The sequence below is a fragment of the Diabrotica virgifera genome, chromosome 5 (assembly GCF_917563875.1).
Source record: "Diabrotica virgifera virgifera chromosome 5, PGI_DIABVI_V3a".
Classification (NCBI taxonomy): domain Eukaryota; kingdom Metazoa; phylum Arthropoda; class Insecta; order Coleoptera; family Chrysomelidae; genus Diabrotica; species Diabrotica virgifera.
Window position 1 is genome coordinate 13,506,431 of NC_065447.1, and position 17,729 is coordinate 13,524,159.

At 32.6% G+C, this 17,729-nt stretch overlaps 1 protein-coding gene across 5 annotated transcripts in view; it reads right to left on the reverse strand.

The window, feature by feature from the left end:
• Positions 1-536: 536 nt before the first annotated feature.
• Positions 537-17,729, reverse strand: part of LOC114326935 (nucleosome-remodeling factor subunit NURF301) — a 102,209-nt gene continuing 85,016 nt past the window's right edge. For all 5 annotated transcript variants that reach the window (XM_028275408.2, XM_028275407.2, XM_028275405.2 and 2 more), the window contains 6 exons: positions 13,613-13,796; positions 8,713-8,970; positions 4,796-5,001; positions 4,071-4,266; positions 3,672-3,756; positions 537-1,127 (listed from right to left, as the gene is read on the reverse strand). In XM_028275408.2, the coding sequence (XP_028131209.1) occupies positions 925-1,127; positions 3,672-3,756; positions 4,071-4,266; positions 4,796-5,001; positions 8,713-8,970; positions 13,613-13,796 (1,132 nt within the window). In that variant the 3' untranslated portion in view covers positions 537-924. The remainder of the gene's footprint in view (positions 1,128-3,671; positions 3,757-4,070; positions 4,267-4,795; positions 5,002-8,712; positions 8,971-13,612; positions 13,797-17,729) is intronic.

Below are 17,729 nucleotides of genomic sequence, written 5' to 3' on the forward strand. Positions count from 1 at the left end.
AAATTATTTTCCTTTAAAACTGATGTATAATAAGTGTCATGGTTTAAGATATTTCGCTGAAGAGAAATGAATAAATGATTTTTGGCCATTATCTCGAAACACTGAAATTCAATTTACCTAGTTCTTACATTCAGGTATATAATTTCACAACTCTCAACAATGGCACCTCGCTCAGCAGAATTATTTATAAAAGAGTAAATAATATTCAGCTCAGCGGAGAGATTAATTAGTTATTCTTCAAGGTGTGAAATTTTATCAACAAAGGATCTACCGGTTTTATAAAATAATCCTTTGTTTATTTAAGTACTCCACTGAGCTGAATATAATGACTCTCTTAGTTTGATAGCACAACTATACTTTGTAAAATTATCTCTCATAGTATAATAATGAAGTTCTAATTATATTTCAAATCAATTTCCCGATGTTTCCATATAAAAAAAATTTGATATACAGATGGGGTCCAAATTCACCTTGCAACGTTGTTCACATAAGGATTACAGGAGGATATTATTTTGACTATTAAAACGATAGAAAAATCTATTAAACACTTTTTAATAATCAACAGCTTGCATGTATCATTCATTGTACACTTTTTGCCTCAAATCTGAGCAATTTAAAATTTATATATTTGATTTTATTATAGAATTACATATACACATTGGCAAATACTCAATTTAAATAATTACGAATAAATAACAAAATTATATCAAAATAACTACAAAATAAAATTTCATTCATACACATATTCACAGAACTACGTTTTTAAATATATATATGTACATTCAAGACTTTTAGCAGATCACTAACAATAATAGACCAAATACTACAAAAATTAATAAAGCTGAGATCGTCCAGACCTGCTGAAAGTCTTCTGGAAAGCTTATATATAGAAAAAGTTTTAAAAATCTTCAATGTAAACTTCACTTATTGTTTTTCATACAATTTGTCCCGAAAACATTTTATCTTGTTGACGAAATATGCCTCTAGTGATTCTGCACACTTGTAGAACGGCGATTCTTTGGGGTTGTAATATCTACAGTTATCAAAAATTTTCGTCATGTCCCCAATGAACTCACTCAGTTTCGTGTAGACCTGATCGTTTATTTTTGTTTCGATCATTTGCAAGTCTGAAAATGAAAAAAATATAAAAATTTGGAAAATCTTTAATGATGCCTTATGTAATGACTAACCTATCGAAGCAATAGCATTGCAAAAAATAGTTTTTCTAACATCATCCTCATAAATGTACACACCCCAACCAAGAAAAACGAAGAGGAAATCTCAAAGCTCACTTATACGATGAAATTAAATGTCAAGATCATAATCGAAGATCGAAAGTTGTTGGAAGTACCTATTGTTCCCACAAGAATATCTATAAGTAACATAGACCGCCTGATGAAACAACAAAAGATCAAATAGATGACATCCTAATAGAAACCAGACACTTCTCTAATTGAATGGATGTATCATAGGGCTAACATAGAGTCAAACCACTTCTTGGGAGTCACTACAATTTAAAATTTTTGAAAGGGACCCGCAAACTAGAAATATGGCAAGACTAATTGAAAATGAAATCACAATAGATGACAACCACTAGCGAGCAATGGGATATATCGTCGCTTCAAAGCAACAGTAGGATATGTACATATCCTACTGTTGCACGAGTGCACCGTATATGCGTATATACATACACATCGCATTGGTCCAATATGACTTAACTGGTTGATCGGTGCACTCGTGCAACAGTAAGATATGTACCTATCCAACTGTTGCTTTAGGCGACACTATTATGTACAAGACCAAATGAATCTCATATCGAAAAGGACAGAAGTCCATTCACTTTTTTTCATGTTTTGTTTGCCTTTTATATTAACTTGTGGTATATTATGGAGATGTTCCTTTTGCAGAGAAAACATGTGAAACCTTTCAAGAAATAAAATGCATCAAAAAGTGATCTTATACCCTTTTTTAATAAAGGAACCAATTAAGTGGCAAATGATGTCCTAGAACCAGAGGATCCACTCCAAGTAACGGTTGGTTTGATGTGACACAAATTCTTTAACATCCTACAGAACACGAGAATTTAAACCCGACACACCGAAAAGAGTCGGTAGTTAGCGAGTAGTGCTTTGTTTGCACGCTGTGAATAGACTGTTAAGAAAAGCCACAACCTATTATATCGATGTTATGCCTTTCTACAATATGGCCCGGAGAGGACAATCAATTATTTTGATCTGACGTATAAAAACAGACACACTTCTGCAGTTTTAAAAACGAATGCATGTCCCAAAATGAGTTGTTGACATAATGGTCTGATATGGTAATTAATTTATGGGGACTTCAGATTGTTAAACTGACACTCCAAAAACATATGGTTGGATGCATTTCGTTTCGTAAAACCATGTCTTTCTTAGCGTCTAGTTTGTATATTAACGGTGACTTTATATGACCCACATTATTTTGTTTTGAGAAAAATATTAAAATTAAAATTAGCAAAAATAGTAATTAAAGCGTATCGCTATATACCCCCCCCCGAGAGACTAAGACGATAGATAATACATAATATATACATATGATGAAAAATTTAAAATAACAGGAAATAAAACAATGCAATGGTTATATGAGGAGAAAGAAAAATCACTGAATTCACTATTACTCTACACTTTCTTGATAACTTCCAGTAAATCTTGCCTTTCTCTTAGGTCTGCTGTTTGTTTTGTTAAATGCTGTCATTTTTCTGGTTGGATAGCTCGTTTCGGCACTCCCAAGCGCATCACAAAAGATCAAGGCAGACAATTCGAATCGCATCTTTTCAAGTCAATCTGCAAATTAACTGGAACTACCCATTTAAGGACAACCGCCTATCATCCCTAAGCAAATGGTATGGTAGAAAGGTTTCACTGACAGTTAAAAGCAGCAATTCAATGTCATGAAAACATCCGATGGATTGAAAGCCTACCTTCAGTGTTACTGGACATACAAGCAGCGTGGAGAGAAGATTTATGTACTTCAGCCGCCGAACTCGTGTACGGACAACCATTGTGTTTGCCAGGTGAACTATTATTTTCGTCACAAAGAAACACCGACGACAGTGCTCACATATACCTAAAAACGCTTCGAAAACTCAGTCCTACGCAACAGTCGCATCATGGATCCAAAAGCACCTTCATTTTCAAAGACATGAAAACCACCTCTCACGTTTTCATCCGCCGTGATGACAAAAGCATAGAAAACCCATATCACTGTCCTTTTCCTGTAGTCAAACAAGGCTTTTGTCGTCTGTGTAAATGGAATAGAAACAACAATTTCCATAGACAGATTGAAGCCAGCGTATGAGCTTCACGAAAGTACCCATCACGAACCACACAATGTGTTAAGACATGTTCACCATGTTATTTGGTAAGATGTGAACAATTTTGGTAATTCACAAGGCACTTTATAGTGGAAACATAGTCAACCAACAAGAAAAGATGGCTTGTAGATTACTGTTGTAATTACTGTTTGAATAATATTCAATCAATAAAACTAAAAACAGTGAACCAAAATAATTTTGCAAGGTGTCTGAACAGTAAAATGCATAAAAAGATTAAACTGTAATTCTCCTTGCAACCAAAAATAACTACGATCAATACGAACAAATTATTACAATCAATAATAATCTCTCAACTTACCCATAGGTTCTTTTATCACTTTATAGTAATCTGGAGCCTCATTTGGATCCACAGGTTCCATAAATGGCCAGGCACTCTTGTGAACCTGCAAGAAAATAAAATATAAATGATGTGCACATATTGAACATTAAGTAATACGAAAAATAAATCTTTGAAAAATATGTCTTAGGAAAAACGGAGCAGAGGATAAATGTGAAGGACCAGATAATAGTAGTGAAACTATTATAGTGGTCGATCATGGTTATGTCAGCACGGGTTTCCTCATTTAATCTGCCTGTGTGCATCAAGAAAATTTGTATTGATATCAAAATTTCTCAAATATCACAGGACCACTGAAAAAATCAACAAGTATTGTGCGTATATATTATACACTATATGGTTATAATTTGCTTTATTTACCTGCAATTGCTTGATAAGCTTCCTCAATCCTTCATGGTCCTTAGGTTGCAAATCTTTCATATTTGCAAAGTTGACGGAATTGTTTCGCTGACACCTTGGACATACATATTCATCGATATTATCGGCTTCTGACTGCAGAATGCCAACACACCTTCCGTGGAACCAGTCTTGACAACGATCACAGCAAATATAAAATCTGCAGAAAAAAAAAACAGTTTAATTCATTTTTAACATGTAAACAAAATAATTGCAAAAAGCCAAAGTAACTAGGGTAAGCATAAGCCTAATGAAGGGAAATGACTTATTGGACACTTCATATTTAGTTGCTTAAAAATCATCAGCATAAAAATCTGGGCACAGCATTCAAAGACGTTTATGAAGACTTCTATTATATTATTCGGTAGTGTTTTTCTTGACTGTGGACATAATCCATTAGCCCATTTTGCTCTAGACTAATGATTTACACAAGATGACCTATATTGTAGATATTTTTTTATTGTATCCTCAACTTTCGGCACAGACAAACTTATAAGAAAAGTTATGCCTGTTTCCTAGCGGGATATGATATTCCCCTTTTGTAATATATACTGGCACTCTATTTTAGATATAAAAATCTAACTGAGCGTGGCGTCGGGGTAGTTTTAACAGTTTACTCATTAATTAATGACTTACAATAGTAACAGCAACTGAAGTGTCCAATAACTATAGATTTATCTCATACTTACTGTGAATCATCATAGGGTTGCTGACATAGACAGTACAACTTTTGCGAATCTCTGGCCTGTTTACATTCATTGCATATAAACTCTGTTAGTGTCTTGCTACTTTCTTCCGTTATGCCAACACAATCACCATGGAACCAGTTATTACATAGATCACAACCCACATAAAATTTAGTTTCATCATAAGGTGTTCGACAAATGCAATAAACCTAAAACAAGAACAAAAATGAATAACAAATACTGCTGATAAATTAATAATATTAACTAGTTCACTACCAAGGGGATATCTAAGTGTAGTAGTAATCTTTATTTCAAAAATGTGTCATCCTCATAGATCATAGCTACTTTATGGGAAAAATCGAAGTGGCTCATAATATGAGTCACTTGGTAGTGAACGGTCATGTTAACAGACTGCAGCTGTCACCAAAAGGCATTTTGATCTACTGAAGTCAGGTGCTACTGTCGTCTTTTGGCTTTCACGAATTGGCATTAACGAGGACACAGAATATATAACCACACAGAAGCGAATCTGACTGTCGTATCCATTGATTTTGTGGGGACCGAAATATTTGACCTTGTGCACCAGTTACAGAATAGAACTTTATGTTCTAAAGAATAGACCATTCCAAATTAGATAATATTTTTGACAAGTTGTTATTAATTAAATATGAAATACAATAGGTCTGGATCCCGCGTATGAAAGAAAAGTTGATTAATAGCAAGCTGAAAATTTGTTATTAACTTAAGGGTGTCTAGTCGGACAAACTTTGATATATGGGAACACTTGAACAAGAGCAGTTTTAATTGTGGAACAGGTTAAAAATTTGGAACGGTCAGACCACGAAAACGGCACATGTATTTTGTCCAACAGAACAGACTTAAACTCTTCGAACAGAGATTAAACTCGCATGCAAAAATCAGACTGCTATTTACCACCAAATGGGCGTTTTAATGAGTGGAACATGTAGAATATGTCAAATGACAGGAATTGTGACAGGTGATAAATAGCAGTCTGATTTTTGCATGAGAGTTTAATCTCTGTTCGGAGAGTTTAAGTCTGTTCTGTCGGACAAAATAAATGTGTAGTTTTCGTGGTGTGACCGTTCCAAATTTTTAACCTGTTCCACAATTAAAACTGCCCCTGTTCCAGTGTTTCCATATAACAAAATTTATCCGACTAGACACCCTTAAGCTATTAACAAATTTTCAGCTTGCTATTAATCAACTTTTTTTTCATACGCGGGATCCAGACCTATAAAGTTTAACTATAAAATATAAATAAAATACAAAATAAAACATATAAATATAAAATTTAACTATAAACAACTGTCACATCAGTCGCAAAAGTGAGGTTGCACCAGTTACGTTGACACATGAGCATGAAAATTATGTTACCATTTTCGGCAGGAGTTTCTTCTGTATAGTTATTTATTCTGTGACGAAGTGTAATTAAATATGTTCTGTTCATATTAGCCCCACTCTAAGGTAACTGCATATGAAAGTGGCACCAACACTAAGCAACTGCTGAATCACAATGAAAGTGTTATATCAATGGCAGAAAGGCAGGACCTTGTAACTGAAAAATTTGTATAAAATGAGTCACTTTGGTTTTTGCTTTAGAATAAGTGTATTGGCACATATTAAAGAGTGGTTACTTCTAAAGCCTTCTGGAAATTTTCCCAGCTGTAACCGCTGTTTAATAGGTGCTGTTTTACGAGGTCCTGCCATTCCGCTGTCAATATTCTGTTTTAGACATGAATTATTAGAATGAATCGTTATTAGAATTTAAAAAGTTATACGGAAAAACACTTCCAATTGAAGATGTAACATTGAAGGACATTGATAGTGCGTTTGATGATTTCATGTAACATTTTCAGTGGTGCTTTGAGGTAGCGTTTCCGAAACAAAATATGGTACAACACACCAAACACGGAAATAAAATACCCTTCTCTAGTCAGTTTCCAATTGAAGATGTAAAATTGAAGGACATTGATAGTGCGTTTGATGATTTCATGTAACATTTTCAGTGGTGCTTTGAGGTAGCGTTTCCGAAACAAAATATGGTACAACACACCAAACACGGAAATAAAATACCCTTCTCTAGTCAGTTACACTCTGAACTTGAAATTTCTCCTCTACATAAATGACCTACCTTTAAGTATAACAAATGGACATATTTTTATATATGCAGACGACACAACAATTGTAATTGTAGCTGATGGTTTAGAGGAGTTGCATAAGAAAATACAAATAACCATGAATGAATTCATTCATTGGTGTCAAATTAATCACCTTCTTATCAATGAAAATAAGACCATTTTTATCCAATTCACATCTCCACTTAACGAAGGTGACAATATAACCTTAACATTAAATAATTGCAAATTTGAGACTGTCGAACACACTAAATTCCTTGGAATGGAATTAGATTCCAAATTAAATTTTAATTATCAAATTGACTCTCTGTAAAAAACTAAATAAACTCTACTTTGCTTTCAATAGTTTGAAATAAAACTTTTATCAATCTTACCTACTTAACTTGTATTATGCATTTGTATACTCCACCATCAGCTGCAATATAATTGTGTGGAGCAGAGCTACAAAAGTTGGGTGAATATTCGTCCTTCAAAAACGATTCATTCGCCTAATTTTTAACTTAGATTACAATGAATCTTGTAGAGATACATTTAAAAAGAATAATATTATGACCTGCACATGCATCTATCTTTTCAAACTATTAACCTACACTTTTCTTGATGTCCATAATTACCACACGAGAAATAAAAGTGATATCCACCTAAACAAATTCAACTGCTTTCAACTAAAAAAAAAATTTCCAGACTCATATTGATACTATCGAGAGAATACAACATAGATTCTTGAGATCATGTGCTTACTATACACAAACTATCATTGTCAATCACGATTATTCTTTTCTTGAACAACAGTTGTCCCTACCTCCACTTAAGGTACGCCGTGACATAGCAGGTGCTGTTTTCATTTTTAGGATCATAAATGGACTTATAGATTCTCCCAATCTTTTAAGTCAGATTAATTTTAATGTTCCTTATCAAGCTCTCCGTTACCATAATATGTTTAAAATACCTTTCCATAGAACATTGTATGGCGTTCACAACCCACTTGATAGGTATATGGGATTGTTAAATAATTACGAACTTGATTTATTTAATATAACTCTAAATCAATTAAAAAGATCTCTTGCTCTGTGATGTTATTTTTATACTCTTAAGTGTTATGTTTGTATGTTGTATATTTTTTTGTAGTCAATATTTATGTTATATATTAATTATTGTGACATATGAAATTTTTCAGTGTTTTTATACTTTTCTAATTCTCTATTTTTTAGATTAATTAAGTCATATTTAACACATTGAATTTATTATTACCTTTTGGAAATGTATTAATATTTAACTGTAATTTTTCTGTTAATGGGGTTATCCCGTATAATAATAAATATAATAAATAAAAAAGTCTCCAATGTATGCCGGAGGACAATTTTTTAATTTGCTACCAAATTCAATAAAAGAAATATATTTTAACAAGTTCAAAACCAGGTTAAAGTTGTTTTTAACTGAACATTGTTTTTATTCTCTAAACAAATTCATTGGCTGGAACAATAGCTAGCAACCGATTCCGATATTTTTATACTTTTAACAATATTTTATCAGTCTCGTAATCTTGTTCTCTACTAAATGTTTGTTACCATTAATGTTTTTAATAAGATAACTTTAGTTTACTTTCGTGTAGCACTTTTTAATAACCTACTTATTGTACTATAAGTATACCATGTTTGTGACTTGTCTTATGTCATGTAAATGATACAAAAAGATGCAATAAATTTATCTATCTATCCATGTGATATTCTTAATAACGCATACAATTTAATCAATTATACAAACCTTCTCTCGTTTGTTGTGTCCTTTGGCTGGAGTGGTTGCAGTTGGTGGTGAAGGTCCTTGTTTCACCGGTGTTCCATGTTTTGATGTTTTCTTGTGCCTCGAAGAGGAAGAAGAGGTGGAAGTCTTTGGTTGAGGTGGTGTAATGGCAGCAGTGGTGGCTGTTGCAGCAGATTTTCTCTTACTACTACCAGTTCGTACTTCATCCTGCTTGGTCCTTTCGATTTTCGTGCGGGCAGCTAGTTCTTCTGTTACCTCCCGCTAAAATTACAGTTTTACATTTATAAGAGTTTAAGGACATAACTCATGTAGTTTGTTTTTTAGTGATTTCAGAATAAAGATGTCTTTCATTCTTTTTCAGACGGGAAAAGAAGACAATATAAGGTTGAATCATCATGTACTATTACTTAATTATACAGTGAAACCTCGATTATCAGTCAGGGCACCAGACCAAGGGTATGATGGATAATCGAAAAGACGGATAACAGAACATTAAAATATTCTAAAACCTTTGTTTTACTGGTGCTTCACATTTTGCAACAGCTGAATTTCTTAATCGGCGTAAGATCATGCAATCTACTTTATTGGCTTCCTCTTCACTGCTTCGTTGAGAATACCACTCAATGAATGGTTGCATGCAGCTTCTCTAGCTTCTTTACTCAAATCTAGCCTTTTCCCCAGCTTTTTCAAATTTTTGTCAGTTGTAATCGCATCATCGACATCGCCGCTGTCAAACTCAGTCTGTATCAGCTTCTGAATCTGTTTCGTCCCCCCTCTGTTGAAATTTCTATGATTTCATCATCTGTTAGCAATCGATAGCTGTTTGCATCCTCGTCATAAATTAACCATTTGTTTGGCTTATCGCAATGCTCATACAAAATAAATTGATGACTCAATTTTTGCTTATGTGGCCAATAAAACTTATGTAAGGACCCTGACGGTTAATGGAGAGACGGATAATCAAGGTTCCACTGTACTTGACTGTTTTTTGTAAGTAATATAAATAATATGTCTTGTGAACAAAACAAAACTTGACAGACATAAAAATTATAATAAAGATTTTTATATCAATAGTGGATTTTCAAGGGGTGCAACGCAATGGAAGCTTTCCTCGATGAGCAGAAATATTAAAAAGTTTCTGTATATCGACGCTGCCAAGCCAAAACGGCATAAACGCCAAAATGACCACTTTTTAGTTAGCTGCACTAAAAAATAGGATTTTAATTTCCGCACTAGACAGTCAACACGGAATAACCGCAGAAAAAGTGAAATAGGTGTAATATAGGTTTAAAATTTTTATAAACGCCAGTCTAGTCACGCACGTGAACACCGATTGACATAATCGCCAGTGCCAGTAAGATTATCATTGTGTACATTTCGGTCCAGTAATAATAGTAAAGGTATGTATTTTTACAATTTTTATTTATAAGTAACATGATATTATCTACCTTTGCAATATTTTCAATTTGTATTGATTTTTGAAGCGTAAACACACTGAATTTCTTTAAAAACTATGAGGCGTTTATGCCAAAACCACATATTTACATCGTGGTTGACACAAGTGCCATTCCTCAATGGTATTCTTATGCAGGTTTCTTATTTAAAAAGTGAGCAAATAAAAAGTTTATTTTAAAATATTCTATTATAACTTTGTACTAGTGTGATGAACAATTCATTTTGTATTACAGCTTAAGAGTTCAAATCAATTTTATATAGCTAAAAATGGCGATCGATTTTTGGTGTTTATGCCATTTTTTTGTTGCACATGAATAGCAGAAGTAAAAAAATAATAGCCTTACTAAATGAAAATAAAACATACCGAATCAGTACAAAATGATATACTGACTGACAATAATCCCCCTATATTTCCCTTAGAGGTTTATGACACGTTGCAGTAGAAGAAGAAATATTTAGTCACGATCTCACATCATGTTTCAACTTAGCAGCAGATAATGGTTTGGATGCCGGTATAAGTAGTGATCAAAATAAGGAAAATACAAGCAATCAAATCAATACGGATGTTGAACCAAATATTGACAGTGATTATGAATTAGAATCCACTACTTATTATTAGATATCCACTTTTAAGCATTTCATATTTACTTTTAAGTATTTCATCCTAGCACCAAAACATGTTTAAAGAATTTAAGGTTTTGTTTTTAACTTAGAATGTATTTTTGATTAATAAAAAATAAACCCTATCAAAAATCTTCGTAATTTCATCATTTTTCTTGTTGGCATAACGACAATTTTTGATTTTCGTTTCTTTTTTCATTAATGGCATATATCCCTTTTAAGCGCCATATTGACTAACCTTACAACGATGCGATCGACACAAAAGCCAGAGGTAAGTTTGGCATATTCACCAATGTTATATCTTGATTGGACATAAGCGCCAATTTATTCGCGCCATAACATTCGGACATAAGCGCCAAATTATCACCAATTTTTTTGAATCACTGTGCAGATAAGCAGAATTGGTAAAAATAAAAATGATCAGTTTTTTGTGTTTCCTGAAAAATCAAGTTAATGTCGTTTATGCCGTTTTGGCTTGACAGCGTCGATATAAGATCTGCATAGGTGCAAGAGGACGGCACATGGACAATCAGGAGAAATGATGAGGTTAATGAATTCAGAGATGAATCAGGAGAAATGATGAGGATACAATATTGTAAGATTTGGGAAAGTCGAAGACTGCCATGGCTGGGGCAAGAAGATGCAAACAGCAAAGAAAATATTACAATGAAAGCTGATACGAAGATGAAAAAAAAAGGCCTAGAACGAGATGTGGATTGGATGACGTGGAAGATGACCGGAAAAACACAAATATAAGACAATCGAGGAGAAGGGTCCAAGATAGATTTGACTGGAAGGACATAGCCAGGCAGGCAAAGACCCATCCAGGGTTATGATCCCAAAAGAAGAATACGCATAAAACAGAAGCAAAGAAGTCAATACGAAAGATGCTCAACAATACTGTTAGCAATGTATAAAATTGTGATGATGTGGAGATAGAAGATTTTAGGCCTGGCAAACAAAAATTTGATAACTAATTTAGAAATTGTTACATATTATCTTTCTTGATTATTTATAACATTTATTATCTTTTGGTTGAATGCAATAAGAACTTTTTCAACATGAAAATCACAGAATTCACATGTGTAGCTAAGCTAACCTCAAACAAAATTATTTTTTAAAGCTAAAAAAAATTGAAGAAATCATTTGAATGATCCGTTTGTGTTTGAAAACACGCTTTGAGGGTTTATTACAGCAATATTTCTTTAATTTTCAGCAACATGGGATAAGTTAAAACCAAAAATTCAATAAAACTTACCGCGTGTTTTCATAACCTCATTTGGCTCACGAGAAAATTTCTGTAAATGGTACATTTTGGAAGCTACTTCCTTTCAAAAATTATATTATGAATTACAATTTTGAATATAAATTATATTGTTGAAGATGTTTCTAAAAAATTAACGTCTTCTCCCCTTGAAGTAACAATCGCAAAAGAAAGAATTTTAAAGTGGGAAGGAGGAAATTACAAAATTACGGGAAGGGGAAATGTCAATGTCAATTATCCCCGTCAAAATGGAGATGGCGGCAAATTTGAATCATAGAATTTAATTTAATCATAATAATAATTTAATAAAAATTCTATTTAATTTCTAATTTGAATAAATTTATTCAAATTTAATCATAAAATTTAATTTTAGTAGTTGTACTAAATAGATAACTTTCTATGTATACAGGGTGTAACAAAAATGCATGTCATAAATTAAATCACATATTCTGTGACCAAAACTAGTTCAATTGAACCTAACTGACCTTAGTACAAATGTGTACATAAAAAAAGTTACAGTACAGCCCTTTGAAGTTACAAAATGAAAATCGATTTTTTCCAAAATATCGGAAACTATTTGGGATTTTTTATTGAAAATGGACATGTGGCATTCTTATGACACTAACATCTTAAAAAGAAATAACAGTGAAATTTGTACACACCATAAAAATTTTATGGATGTTTTGTTCCCGTAAACCCCCCAAACTTTTCTGTACGTTTCAATTAAATTATTATTGTGGTACCATTAGTTAAACACAATGTTTTTATAACTTTTTTGCCTCTTAGTACTTTTTTGAAAAGCCAGTTTTTATCGCGATATTTTGAACATTTGTCAAATCCACCACATATGTGTATATTATGGTTAAGTACGATTATAGAGACCTGATAATAATATGAAAATTTATTTATTACATCTTTACGTATATTTTGAACCATATTAAAAAAGAAGCTACATCTCGAAAAAAAGGTGACTTATTGAAAAAAATTCTAAAAGGCAAAAAAGTTTACCACAATAATAGTTTAATTAAAACGTACACAAACATTTCTGGGGTTTAAAGCAACAAAACCCCCATAAAATTTTTATGTAAACATATTATAAAAGAAGCTGTATCTCGATAAAAATTGGCTTATCGAAAAAATACTGCGACATTTTAAAAACATTGTGATTATAACTAATGGTACCACAGTAATAATTTAATTGGAATGTACACAATGTGTACAATGTGTACAAATTTCACTGTTATTTCTTTTTAAGATGTTCCTGCCATAAAAATGCCACATGTCCATTTTTAATAAAAAAATCGATAAGGTTTTCGATATGTGGAAAAACATCGATTTTCATTTTGTAACTTCAAAGGGCTGTAATTCTTTTTGTGTACACATTTGTACTAAGGTAAGTTAGGTTCAATCGAACTATTTTTGGTCCTAGAATATGTGATTTAATTTATGACCTACATTTTTGTTACACCCTGTATATTTTAACAAATTGTTGTTTTAAATCGATAGAAATTAAATGTAAAATAATTAAATTTTTCAAAATAACACTTTTATCATATTTCTTACCTGAATTTCATACTGCAATTCTTTTTCTAAGAGAGCTCTTTTCCTGAGTATATCCTTCTTCAGCATTTCTTTGTGCCTGAACAGCATCACCATCAGCTTTGTAACTTTTCTTTCGGAGTCACAAACTTCTTTTATTTTCACCTTAGTCCTGGGAGAAACTATTTTTTCTTTGGTGGGCTCATGTCTAGTAGATAAAAATAAGAATGCCTTAGAAACGTCCTAGTTTAGATTTAAATTTAACTGTTATTATACAGGGTGTCCAGAAACTCTACCGACAAACGAAGACAGGAGATTCCTCAGATAATTTTAGGACAATTTAACCTAATTCATCTAGTCCGAAAATGCTTCCTAAAGGAGCTAGAGCTATTTGAAGATGGCGTATGGTAATTAGTTTTTCTTAAATATCTCCAGAACGCTTCCATTTAGAAAAACGAAAATTGGTACACATATTTATCTTCCAGAGATAAATCGATTCCATGCATTGCTAATTTCTAGTACCGGTCATAGGCGTCCGTTTTGGGTAGGGAACAGTTATATTATCGCATAACTTTTCTGTTTTTAATTTTTAAGCATTTTTGAGCCTGAATTTTTAAAACGTAAGGTATTATTGTACTAAAAGGTACTCTTAGTTTAAGTCGATAGAATACACTGTTTTCTAAATAAGTCAATTTTCGTTTTTGAATATCAAAAAAAAATTTTTAAAAACTATTTAGAAAAACGAAAACTGGTACGTTTATTTTTATTCCAGAGATGAATCGATTTCATTAATTGCGAATTTCTACTACCGGTCATATGCGTCCGTTTTGGGTAGGTCAACGGTTATTTTATCGCATAACCTTTTTGTCTTTAATTTTTAAGATTTTTTTACAGTAGATTATTAAATTATGAGGGGTTCTAGTACTAAAGTTACTCTTGCTTGAAGTTGGTAAAATACACCGTTTATTTTTCAATTTTTTTCCAATTTCAGGGAACGAAAAATGTTCAAATTGATTTTTCTAGAAAACGGTGTGTCCTACCGACTGAAAGCAAGAGTACCTTTTAGTTATAGAATACCTCCCAATTTAATAATCCAGTATCAAAAATGCTACGAAGTTAAAGACAAAAAAGTTATGCGATAAAATAACCGTTACCCCACCCAAAACGTACACCTATGACTGGTACTAGAAATTCACAATGGATGGAATCGATTTATCTCTGGAAGATAAATACGTGTACCAATTTTCGTTTTTATAACTACAAGCGGCCTGGAGATATTTAAGTAAAACTAATTACAAGACGTTATCTTTAAGGAGCTCTAGTTCCCTTAGGAAGCATTTTCGGACTAGGTGAATTTGGTTAAATTGTCTTAAAATTATCTGAGGAATCTCCTGTTTTCTTTTGTCGGTAGAGTTTCTGGACACCTTGTATATATTTCGTTCTAATATTTTTAAAGGGTATTTGCTTAATGTTTTCTCGGAAGCCGTTATTCATACAACTTCTAAACTCGTGGGATCCAGAAGACGTCAGAATAATAGCAAATATGAATCTAAACTAAGCAAGTCAGAGTCAGAGATACGGACTTCCAATAATGATTAAGAAAACAAACTGTGTGAGTAATCTCTAAGAAGAAACAGTAATTTGGGTGAATCAGTGTGAACGTGAACGGTCAATGAATAGAAAGACTAAAAACATATTTCTACAGGGTGTTAGTAAATAAGTATGAAAAACTTTAAGGGATAATTCTACATGAAAAATAATGGCAGTTTGCTCTATAAACGTATGTTCGCAAATGCTTTGTTTCCGAGATACAGGGTGTTGAAATTTTTATTTCAAACTGCCAATTTTTTTATTGCTCTGAGACCGGTTGAGACATGAAAATTACATTTGGTGGGTTTCAAGAGGTAGTTACGGCAATCGCCAGTTAACTTGGCGACAGAATACGCACAACGTCACAGAGACTGATGACCATCCCCTAAGCCAACCTGCAATTTTGGATTTGTGCGTCTCGCCAAGTTAACTGGCGATGACAGTAGTGCGCATTTTTTGACAAACAACTAACAATTTTATATTCATCATTGGCGCGAGTACGGGTAATGGTCTGAATTTTTTTAAAGAAAAAAAAATGGTACGCCACTGGGATATTTCAAATTAAAAATTATTTTTGTATTCCATGATTAATTTATAAAAAAGAACCTTTCTTGTATTTTTTTCCTATGGTGCACCGTTTTTATGCGAAAAACGGTGAAATAAGCCACAATTTTACCAAAAAAAAAAAATGATTTTATTAACGTTTCGAAGCCCAAATCGGGTTTCGTTGTCTTAAAAACGAAACCCGATTTGGGCTTCGAAACGTTAATAAAATCATTTTTTTTTTTTGGTAAAATTGTGGCTTACCCGTTGTCCTAGGTGAACGACAAACGCGACAAAGCGACACGACGCGACGCGACGCGAAAATATCAAGTAATGGTTGTATTTGTGTATGGCCTACGTTTTCGGGTTAATCAGTCTACGACAAGACGCGACGAAGTGCGAACTTGATTTGTTCGCGACGAGACACGACACAGTGTGACGCCCCATTGCTTTTTTCAATTCAAATTATGCTACGCAATAGTTTATTAAATAAATAAAAACTAATAATAACTATATAGTACCAGTGTTTTTTCATTAACATACCTTAAAGTCAGTAACAGCCCCTCCTCAATAGAATTTGGTTTTTGAAAATTACTTATTGACAGTTATTGATAGCTCAGTTATTAATACTGAGTTTAACAGATGCAATGATATAATCGAAAGTGAATAAGCCACAATACTCTTTAAACCAGTGATTCCCAAAGTGGTCCAGGTGGACCCCCAGGGGTCCACGAGGGACTCAACGGGGGTCTACGTTGGCGTGAATTAAAAATGGGGGTTCACAAGTTGCAAATGGGGGTCCACGAAAATTTTATAGCGATTTGGTATTTATTTAAAAAATTTGCATTTTTTTATTGTAAAATATCAATGGAAAAAATAATATTTTAATATTAGTGACTCAAAAATGTTATTATAATCCAGCATAACAAGTTATTTTGATTAAAAGCAAGTTTTTGATCAAATTTTAGTGTAAAAAACGTTAAAATACCGTTTTTTACATTTTCCTCCATCCCAAAACACATGTCTTTCGATTTGACTGATAATTTTCCCACAGATAGCCAAAACACAGGACTTTAAGTGGTTAAAAGAATTTGTATCGTTTACAATACAAAAAAAAATACGTGGAATAATATCAGAGTCAAAAATATAGGCGTCTACTGTAAGTACAATTAATTCGGAAAATATCGACCATACGAAAAAAATGGTTAAGAAAATTATAATAATTATTGTAAACACAATTTATTTGGATCAATTTCAGTTCCTACCATTTTTGTCGAAAAGTTGAGAATTGCGGAGATATTGAACAAAAACCACTGCTCTCATGCTCACGCTTTTACCGCATACGTACTACCTGAAATATTGATTTTAGCAAAAACATGAAAGAGATCAAAATTGTATAAAATTTAATTCTCTTCATTTTTATATAGGTACATTTTTGTTATAAAACTAATAATGAACGAGATAATTCAATAATTATGCTGTAACTGTCACTCTTTCCCCCATAACTCGGAAAATATCGACGGCACAAAAAAATTTATAATAGAATAAATTATACGAAATCATATTTTCCACAACTTCAGTCCTTACACTTGTCGAAAAATTAAATATGGCGGAGATATTGATCAAAAACGGTTCTCCTTTATTCGCGATTTTAAATTTACACTATTGACCCCCTTAAGATTAGAAAAATAGAATCTTGCTTGGGTAGCTCGGCATGCAAGATCAAATGCTAACCCGACTGTACTGTATAATTTTGACTCTTTATTGCATGTAACTTTTCTTGTATTGTAAAACTATACAAATTCTTTTTCTTTTAACCATTAAAGTCCTGTGTTTTGGCTATCTGTGGACAAATTTTCAGCCAAATAGAAGAACACGTATTTTGGGAATGGAGGAAAATGGAAAAAACAATATTTTAAAGTTATCTAGGCTAAAGTTTGATCACCAACTTGTTTTAAAACAAAAAACTTGTTATAATGCCCAATAATCACATTTTGGACAACCCTTC